Source organism: Xenopus tropicalis, chromosome 8 (genome assembly GCF_000004195.4).
Source record: "Xenopus tropicalis strain Nigerian chromosome 8, UCB_Xtro_10.0, whole genome shotgun sequence".
NCBI lineage: Eukaryota > Metazoa > Chordata > Amphibia > Anura > Pipidae > Xenopus > Xenopus tropicalis.
The window spans coordinates 145932478-145942736 of NC_030684.2; the positions used below are offsets into that span (position 1 = coordinate 145932478).

At 57.9% G+C, this 10259-nt stretch overlaps 1 protein-coding gene across 1 annotated transcript in view; it reads left to right on the forward strand.

The window, feature by feature from the left end:
- slc50a1 (solute carrier family 50 (sugar efflux transporter), member 1) overlaps nt 1-8093 on the forward strand; it is a 10819-nt gene extending 2726 nt beyond the window's left edge. The window contains exons 2-6 of the mRNA NM_001015865.1: nt 4374-4451; nt 4953-5076; nt 5994-6155; nt 6310-6429; nt 7324-8093. Coding sequence (NP_001015865.1) covers nt 4374-4451; nt 4953-5076; nt 5994-6155; nt 6310-6429; nt 7324-7416 — 577 coding nt within the window. The 3' untranslated portion in view covers nt 7417-8093. The remainder of the gene's footprint in view (nt 1-4373; nt 4452-4952; nt 5077-5993; nt 6156-6309; nt 6430-7323) is intronic.
- Nucleotides 8094-10259: the final 2166 nt, after the last annotated feature.

Here is a 10259-nt window from a genome sequence, read left to right on the forward strand (position 1 = left end):
GTAACTGGGCTCCTGTACCCCTGCCTGTAACTGGGCTCCTGTACCCCTGTACCCCTGCCTGTAACTGGGCCCCTGTACCCCTGCCTGTAACTGGGCCCCTGTACCCCTGTACCCCCGCTCTAACTGGCCCCTGTACCCCTGTACCCCTGCCTGTAACTGGGCCCCTGTACCCTGTACCCCTGCCTGTAACTGGGCCCCTGTACCCCTGCCTGTAACTGGGCCCCTGTACCCCCGCTCTAACTGGGCCCCTGTACCCCTGTACCCCTGCCTGTAACTGGGCCCCTGTACCCCTGTACCCCTGCCTGTAACTGGGCCCCTTACCCCTGCCTGTAACTGGGCCCCTGTACCCCTGCCTGTAACTGGGCCCTTGTACCCCTGTACCCCTGCCTGTAACTGGGCCCCTGTACCCCTTACCCCTGCCTGTAACTGGGCGCCCTGTACCCACTGTACCCCTGCCTGTAACTGGGCCCTGTACCCCTGTACCCCTGCCTGTAACTGGGCCCCTGTACCCCTGTACCCCTGCCTGTAACTGCGGCCCTGTACCCCTGTACCCCCACTCTAACTGGGCCCCTGTACCCCTGTACCCCTGCCTGTAACTGGGCCCTGTACCCCTGCCTGTAACTGGGCCCCTGTACCCCTGCCTTAACTGGGCCCCTGTACCCCTGTACCCTGCCTGTAACTGGCCTCTGTGCCCCTGTACCCCTGCCTGTAACTGGGCCCCTGTACCCCTGTACCCTGCCTGTAACTGGGCCCCTGTACCCCTGCCTGTAACTGGGCCCCTTACCCTGCCTGTAACTGGGCCCCTGTACCCCTGTACCCCTGCCTGTAACTGGGCCCCTGTACCCCTGTACCCCTGCCTGTAACTGGGCCCTGTACCCCTGCCTGTAACTGGGCCCCTGTACCCTGTACCCCTGCCTGTAACGTGCCCTGTACCCCTGTACCCCTGCCTGTAACTGGGCCCCTGTACCCCTGCCTGTAACTGGGCCCCTGTACCCCTGCCTGTAACTGGGCCCCTGTACCCCTGCCTGTAACTGGGCCCCTGTACCCCTGCCTGTAACTGGGCCCCTGTACCCCTGCCTGTAACTGAGCCCCTGTACCCCTGCCTGTAACTGGGCCCCTGTACCCCTGCCATGTAACTGGGCCCTGTACCCCTGCCTGTAACTGGGCCCCGTACCCCTGCCTGTAACTGAGCACCCCTGTACCCCTGCCTGTAACTGGGCCCCTGTACCCCTGTACCCCGTGCCTGTAACTGGGCCCCTGTACCCCTGTACCCCCGCTCTAATGGCCCCTGTACCCCTGTACCCCCGCTCTAACTGGGCCCCTGTACCCCTTCTGTAACTGGGCCCTGTTAGCCCCTGTCTGTAAACTGGGCCCCTGTACCCTGCCTGTAACTGGGCTCCTGTACCCCTGTACGCCCTGCCTGTAACTGGGCCCCTGTACCCCTGTACCCCTGCCTGTAACTGGGCCCCTGTACCCCTGTACCCCTGCCTGTAACTGGGCCCCTGTACCCCTGTAACCCCTGCCTGTAACTGGGCCCCTGTACCCCTGCCTGTAACTGGGCCCCTGTTACCCCCTGCCTGTAACTGGGCTCCTGTACCTGTACCCCTGCCTGTAACTGGGCCCCTGTACCCCTGTACCCCTGCCTGTAACTTGGCCCCTGTACCCCTGTACCCCTGCCTGTAACTGGCCCCTGTACCCGTACCCCTGCCTGTAACTGGGCTCCTGTACCCCTGCCTGTAACTGGGCTCCTGTACCCCTGCCTGTAACTGGGCTCCTGTACCCCTGTACCCCCTGCCTGTAACTGGGCCCCTGTACCCCTGCCTGTAACTGGGCTCCTGTACCCCTTTACCCCGCACCCCTGTACCCCTGTACCCCCGCTCTAACTGGCCCCTGACCCCTGTACCCCTGCCTGTAACTGGCCCCTGTACCCCTGTACCCCTGCCTGTAACTGGGCCCCTGTACCCCTGCCTGTAACTGGGCCCCTGTACCCCTGTACCCCCGCTCTAACTGGGCCCCTGTACCCCTGTACCCCTGTACCCCTGCCTGTAACTGGGCCCCTGTACCCCTGTACCCCTGCTGTTAACTGGGCCCCTGTACCCCATCCTGTAACTGGCCCCTGTACCCGTACACCCCTGCCTGTAACTGGCCCCTGTACCCCTGTACCCCTGCCTGTAACTGGGCCCCTGTACCCCTTGACCCCTGCCTGTAACTGGGCCCCTTACCCCTGCCTGTAACTGGGCCCCTGTACCCCTGCCTGTAACTGGGCCCTGTACCCCTGTACCCCCGCTCTAACTGAGCCCCTGTACCCCTGCCTGTAACTGGGCCCCTGTACCCCTGCCTGTAACTGGGCCCCTGTACCCCTGCCTGTAACTGGGCCCCTGTACCCCTGCCTGTAACTGGGCCCCTGTACCCCTGCCTGTAACTGGGCCCCTGTACCCCTGCCTGTAACTGGGCCCCTGTACCCCTGTACCCCTGCCTGTAACTGGGCCCCTGTACCCCTGTACCCCCGCTCTAACTGGGCCCCTGTACCCCTGTACCCCCGCTCTAACTGGGCCCCGCTACCCCTGTCTGTAACTGGGCCCCTGTACCCCTGTCTGTAACTCTCCCTGTACCCCTGGCCGTAACTGGGCTCCTGTACCCTGTACCCCTGCCTGTAACTGGGCCCCTGTACCCCTGCCTGTAACTGGGCCCCTGTACCCCTGTACCCCTGCCTGTAACTGGGCTCCTGTACCCCTGCCTGTAACTGGGCTCCTGTACCCCTGCCTGTAACTGGGCTCCTGTACCCCTGCCTGTAACTGGGCTCCTGTACCCCTGCCTGTAACTGGGCTCCTGTACCCCTGTACCCCTGCCTGTAACTGGGCTCCTGTACCCCTGTACCCCTGCCTGTAACTGGGCCCCTGTACCCCTGCCTGTAACTGGGCCCCTGTACCCCTGCCTGTAACTGAGCCCCTGCCTTACTTAATTCCTGTGTGTGCCCATCTGTACCCTTTGTGCCCTGTGTGTGCCCATCTGTACCCTTTGTGCCCTGTGTGTGTGCCCATCTGTACCCTTTGTGCCCTGTGTGTGCCCATCTGTACCCTTTGTGCCCTGTGTGTGTGCCCATCTGTACCCTTTGTGCCCTGTGTGTGCCCATCTGTACCCTTTGTGCCCTGTGTGTGCCCATCTGTACCCTTTGTGCCCTGTGTGTGCCCATCTGTGCCCTGTGTGTGCCCTGTGTGTGCCCATCTGTGCCCTTTGTGCCCTGTGTGTGCCCATCTGTGCCCTGTGTGTGCCCATCTGTGCCCTTTGTGCCCTGTGTGTGCCCATCTGTGCCCTTTGTGCCCTGTGTGTGCCCATCTGTGCCCTCTGTGCCCTGTGTGTGCCCATCTGTACCCTTTGTGCCCTGTGTGTGTGCCCATCTGTACCCTTTGTGCCCGCCCATCTGTACCCTTTGTGCCCTGTGTGTGTGCCCATCTGTACCCTTTGTGCCCTGTGTGTGTGCCCATCTGTACCCTTTGTGCCCTGTGTGTGTGCCAGGCTGTACTTACCCAATGTTTTTGTGCCCTGTGTGTGTGTCAGGCTGTACTTACTCAATGTTTTTGTGCCCTGTGTGTGTGCCAGGCTGTACTTACCCAATGTTTTTGTGCCCTGTGTGTGTGTCAGGCTGTACTTACTCAATGTTTTTGTGCCTGTGTGTGTGCCAGGCTGTACTTACCCAATGTTTTTGTGCCCTGTGTGTGTGCCAGGCTGTACTTACCAATGTTTTTGTGCCCTGTGTGTGTGCCAGGCTGTACTTACCCAATGTTTTTGTGCCCTGTGTGCCAGGCTGTACTTACCCAATGTTTTTGTGCCCTGTGTGTGTGCAAGGCTGTACTTACCCAATGTTTTTGTGCCCCCTGTGTGTGTGCCAGGGCTTACTTACCCAATGTTTTTGTGCCCTGTGTGTGTGTCAGGCTGTACTTACCCAATGTTTTTGTGCCCTGTGTGTGTGCCAGGCTGTACTTACCCAATGTTTTTGTGCCCTGTGTGTGCCAGGCTGTACTTACCCAATGTTTTTGTGCCCTGTGTGTGTGCCAGGCTGTACTTACCCAATGTTTTTGTGCCCTTGTGTGCCAGGCTGTACTTACCCATGTTTTTGTGCCCTGTGTGTGTGCAAGGCTGTACTTACCCAATGTTTTTGTGCCCCCTGTGTGTGTGCCAGGCTGTACTTACCCAATGTTTTTGTGCCCTGTGTGTGCCAGGCTGTACTTACCCAATGTTTTTGTGCCCCCTGTGTGTGCCAGGCTGTACTTACCCAATGTTTTTGTGCCCTGTGTGTGCCAGGCTGTACTTACCCAATGTTTTTGTGCCCTGTGTGTGCCAGGCTGTACTTACCCAATGTTTTTCCCCTGTAGGTCAGACCTGCGGGTGATGGTTGCCAAGCGGAGTGTAGAGAATATTCAGTTCCTGCCGTTTCTGACTACAGATCTGAAGTACGTGGGGGCCCCTCGGCTGCCAAGGGAGAAGTGGGGGCTCTAATAGAGAGCTGGGCACTGGGCATGAACAGCGCCAATCAGTCCATACACCTATTTCATTCACCCCCTGTCCTGTAATTGCCCCAACCATATGAGCTGTAAGTTCCTCTCATTATCCACTACTCCTTTTGCCCATTCTTCCCTGCACCCCAGCATCTGGCAGCGTTAATGTGCCCGGGGCACAGACTTGTTGCCCATCCTTTTCTTTCAGTAACTCATGGTAAGTGGGTGCCAGGTTTGTAGGGATCCCATTACATACGGGGGTCAGACTCACCGGTCTCTATTTCCCTGCTAGATCCCTGAATGCACTGCTATTGCCATAACCAGTTACAGAACAGTAACTGTGCCCCCCTTGGGGGCCCTACGCAGAGCCCAGAGTATGTGAGAGGGGGTAATGGGATTGGCCCCAGGGCCCCTTTCCCTATGAGGTACATTGACTCTCCTGTTTCCCCCCCACAGTAACCTGGGCTGGTTCTATTACGGGTACCTGAAGGGAGATGGGACCCTCATTATAGTCAACTTGATTGGCGCCTCGTTGCAGACCCTGTACATGGCGGCGTATATACTGTACTCACTTGAGAGGGTAAGTGCCCGCTGTACCCCTGCTCTGGGAATCACTAGGGGGCGTGGCCTGTAGGCCTTGTGGGTTCTGAACATGAGGTGCTGACCCAATCCCTGGCTGTGTGGGGCCCCTGGGCCTGGTGGGCTCTGCTGATGAGGTTCTGACCCAATCCCTGGCTGTGTGGGGCCCCTGGGCTTGGTGGGTTCTGCTGATGAGGTTCTGACCCAATCCCTGGCTGTGTGGGGCCCCCGGGCTTGGTGGGCTCTGCTGATGAGGTTCTGACCCAATCCCTGGCTGTGTGGGGCCCCTGGGCCGGGTGGGTGGGTTCTGCTGATGAGGTTCTGACCCATTCCCTGGCTGTGTGGGGCCCCCGGGCCGGGTGGGTTCTGCTGATGAGGTTCTGACCCAATCCCTGGCTGTGTGGGGCCCCTGGGCTTGGTGGGTTCTGCTGATGAGGTTCTGACCCAATCCCTGGCTGTGTGGGGCCCCTGGGCTTGGTGGGTTCTGCTGATGAGGTTCTGACCCAATCCCTGGCTGTGTGGGGCCCCCGGGCTTGGTGGGCTCTGCTGATGAGGTTCTGACCCATTCCCTGGCTGTGTGGGGCCCCCGGGCCAGGTGGGTTCTGCTGATGAGGTTCTGACCCAATCCCTGGCTGTGTGGGGCCCCTGGGCTTGGTGGGTTCTGCTGATGAGGTTCTGACCCAATCCCTGGCTGTGTGGGGCCCCCGGGCCGGGTGGGTTCTGCTGATGAGGTTCTGACCCAATCCCTGGCTGTGTGGGGCCCCCGGGCCGGGTGGGTTCTGCTGATGAGGTTCTGACCCAATCCCTGGCTGTGTGGGGCCCCCGGGCCGGGTGGGTTCTGCTGATGAGGTTCTGACCCATTCCCTGGCTGTGTGGGGCCCCCGGGCCGGGTGCTTTCATTCTCTTGTGCATTTGCAGCGCTACGTTGTCAGTCAGGTCCTGGTGTCGCTGGGGGTTCTGTTTCTGGCCCATTGTTACTTCACCCTCTGGACCCCCGATATCAACTCGCGCCTGAACCAACTGGGCCTGTTCTGCAGCATCTTCACCATAAGCATGTACCTCTCCCCACTGGCCGACCTGGTATGTACCCCCACTATTTCATCCGCCCCAGTGCCCCCCAATAGCTGCTGTCTCCCTGGTCTCCCCGGTGAGGGGGGGAGGGGCATCTCTGGGCCATTATGGGAGGGTGAGAGTCGGACCCCCCCAATACTGGATCTTTCTGCCCCCCCCACAGGCCCAAATCATAAAGAGCAAATCGACCAAGTGCCTCTCCTTCCCGCTGACTGTGGCCACGTTCCTCACCTCCACTTCCTGGGTGCTGTACGGCTGGGTGCAGAGCGACCTGTATATCACGGTATGTGCCCCCCGGCCCTCTAGGTCGGTACTGATTGTCCCCTGGGGGGTGGTGTATGAATACCCCACAGTACTGTGCCGATTATCGGGGGGGCGTGTGTATGAATACCCCACAGTACTGTGTCGATTATCGGGGGGGGGTGTATGAATACCCCACAGTACTGTGTCGATTATCGGGGGGGTGGTGTATGAATACCCCACAGTACTGTGCCGATTATCGGGGGGCCGTGTGTATGAATACCCCACAGTACTGTGCCGATTATCGGGGGGGGAAGTGTGTATGAATACCCCACAGTACTATGCCGATTATCGGGGTGTGTGTGTATGAATACCCCACAGTACAGTGCCGATTATCGGGGGGGAAGTGTGTATGAATACCCCACAGTACTGTGCTGATTATCGGGGTGTGTGTGTATGAATACCCCACAGTACAGTGCCGATTATCGGGGGGAAGTGTGTATGAATACCCCACAGTACTGTGCTGATTATCGGGGTGTGTGTGTATGAATACCCCACAGTACAGTGCCGATTATCGGGGAATGTTGTATGAATTACCCACAGTACTGTGCTGATTATCGTGGGCGCGTGTAGAAATACCCCACAGTACTGTGCTGATTATCGGGGGGAAGTGTGTATGAATACCCCACAGTACTGTGCTGATTATCGGGGGGGGCATGTGTATGAATACCCCACAGTACTGTGCCGATTATCGGGGGGGCGTGTGTATGAATACCCCACAGTACTGTGCCGATTATCGGGGGGCATGTGTATGAATACCTTACAATACTGTGCCGATTATCGGGGGGGTGGTGTATGAATACCTTACAATACTGTGCCGATTATCGGGGGGCATGAGTATGATTTGGGTTCCTCACTCTCCGTACCTTCCCACCAGGTGCCCAACTTCCCTGGCATCGTGACCAGCTTGCTGCGCTTCTGGCTCTTCTCCCGGTACCCCCCAGACCAGCCTGCCTATAGCCTCCTGTAAGCCTAATATTTGCCCCCGGGCAAACACATCTACGGGATCTTCAGCCAAGTGCCTTTCTACTGCACCCAAGTGCCAATACCCCCCACCCCTGGGCAGATACTTGGCCCTGCTCTATGATGCTGCATAAAATAATGTATGGTGATGGTGGTGATGGTGAGGGATACAGTGCCCATCAGCCCCGTGCCCCCCGGCATGGAAGGGGTTACTCCCAGCTCCAGGATTAGTTGTGTAGCCACAATAACCCCCTCCCGCTGACTCAGCATTTGCCCCTAGCTCCGCGCATCAGCACTTTACTGGCGGCTGAGTCAGGGCCGGGTCTCTGCACCACAGCTACACAAACAGCCAGGGGCCCCAGGGAGCCGGCCGGGCCCCCCCAGCAGGAAGCACAAGGAGAGGTCCGTGGCCACAAAGGGAAGAGACTGACCCCAGGTCACTACTGACAGATACTGACGTGTGAATGAGCCCCCAGCACCTCCGTGTATGGAACATTCCACCCCCCCCCCAAACTGGGCGGCTCCTACGGGGCTCGGGGAGTTAGGGACCCAGATCTCTTACACTGTGCAATAGCGGGGCCCCCAATCACTGTGCCTTCATTTACTGGTTGGTGGGAATACTTACCCTTTAATTAAGTGCCCGACTCCTCGTGCCTTTTTGTAATAAATGATAAGTTTGTACTTCAGGCTGCGCCTTATTGCACCCATGGGTGCTGACTTGTTTCTATGGTTACTGGCTCATTTGGGCCCCGTTATAAGGGTTACTGGCCCCTGTGGCCCCCTCTTATTTAGGTTACTGGCCCCTGTGGCCCCCCTTATTTAGGTTACTGGCCCATTTGGCCCGCTTATTTAGGTTAATGGCCCATTTGGCCCGCTTATTTAGGGTTACTGGCCCATTTGGCCCCCTTATTTAGGTTACTGGCCCATGTGGGCCCCCCTTATTTAGGTTCCTGGCCCATTTGGCCCCCTTATTTAGGTTCCTGGCCCATTTGGCCCGCTTATTTAGGTTACTGGCCCATTTGGCCCGCTTATTTAGGTTACTGGCCCATTTGGCCCCCTTATTTAGGTTACTGGCCCATTTGGCCCACTTATTTAGGGTTACTGGCCCATTTGGCCCCCTTATTTAGGTTACTGGCCCATGTGGGCCCCGTTATTAGGGTTACTGACCCATTTCAGTGCTGCTATTAAGGTTACTGGCCCCTGTGGCACCCCCTTATTAAGGTTACTGGCCCATTTGACCGCTATTATTAGGGTTACTGGTCTATTTGGCCCTATTATTAAGGTTACTGGCTCATTTGGGCCCTATTAGGGTTACTGGCCCCTGTGGGCCCCCTTATTAAGGTTACTGGCCAATTTGGCCCATTATTAGGGTTACTGGCCTATTTGGCCCATTATTAGGGTTACTGGCCCATTTCAGTGCTGTTATGAGGGTTACTGGCCCCTGTGGGCCCCCTTATTAAGGTTACTGGCCCATTTGGCCCCATTATTAAAGTTACTGGCTTATTTGAGCCCCATTATTAAGGTTCCTGGCCCATGTGGGCCCCCTTATTAAGGTTCCTGGCCCAGGTGGGCCCCGTTATTAAGGTTCCTGGCCCAGGTGGGCCCTGTTATTAAGGTTCCTGGCCCAGGTGGACCCGTTATTAAGGTTCCTGGCCCATTTGGGCCCCCTTATTAAGGTTCCTGGCCCATTTGGGCCCCCTTATTAAGGTTCCTGGCCCATGTGGGCCCCGTTATTAAGGTTCCTGGCCCATTTGGGCCCCCTTATTAAGGTTCCTGGCCCAGGTGGGCCCCGTTATTAAGGTTCCTGGCCCAGGTGGGCCCCGTTATTAAGGTTCCTGGCCCAGGTGGGCCCCGTTATTAAGGTTCCTGGCCCAGGTGGACCCCGTTATTAAGGTTCCTGGCCCATTTGGGCCCCCTTATTAAGGTTCCTGGCCCATTTGGGCCCCCTTATTAAGGTTCCTGGCCCAGGTGGCCCCGTATTAAGGTTCCTGGCCCAGGTGGCCCTGTTATTAAGGTTCCTGGGCCCATTGGGCCCCTTATTAAGGTTCCTGGCCCATTTGGGCCCCCTTATTAAGGTTCCTGGCCCATTTGGGCCCCCTTATTAAGGTTCCTGGCCCATTTGGGCCCTGTTATTAAGGTTCCTGGCCCAGGTGGGCCCCGTTATTAAGGTTCCTGGCCCAGGTGGGCCCTGTTATTAAGGTTCCTGGCCCTTGTGGGCCCTGTTATTAAGGTTCCTGGCCCATTTGGGCCCCCTTATTAAGGTTCCTGGCCCATTTGGGCCCTGTTATTAAGGTTCCTGGCCCTTGTGGGCCCTGTTATTAAGGTTCCTGGCCCATTTGGGCCCCCTTATTAAGGTTTCTGGCCCATGTGGGCCCTGTTATTAAGGTTCCTGGCCCATTTGGGCCCTGTTATTAAGGTTCCTGGCCCATTTGGGCCCTGTTATTAAGGTTCCTGGCCCAGGTGGGCCCCGTTATTAAGGTTCCTGGCCTATTTGGGCCCCGTTATTAAGGTTCCTGGCCCAGGTGGGCCCCGTTATTAAGGTTCCTGGCCCATTTGGGCCCCCTTATTAAGGTTCCTGGCCCAGGTGGGCCCCGTTATTAAGGTTCCTGGCCCAGGTGGGCCCCGTTATTAAGGTTCCTGGCCCAGGTGGGCCCCGTTATTAAGGTTCCTGGCCCAGGTGGACCCCGTTATTAAGGTTCCTGGCCCATTTGGGCCCCCTTATTAAGGTTCCTGGCCCATTTGGGCCCCCTTATTAAGGTTCCTGGCCCAGGTGGGCCCCGTTATTAAGGTTCCTGGCCCAGGTGGACCCTGTTATTAAGGTTCCTGGCCCATTTGGGCCCCCTTATTAAG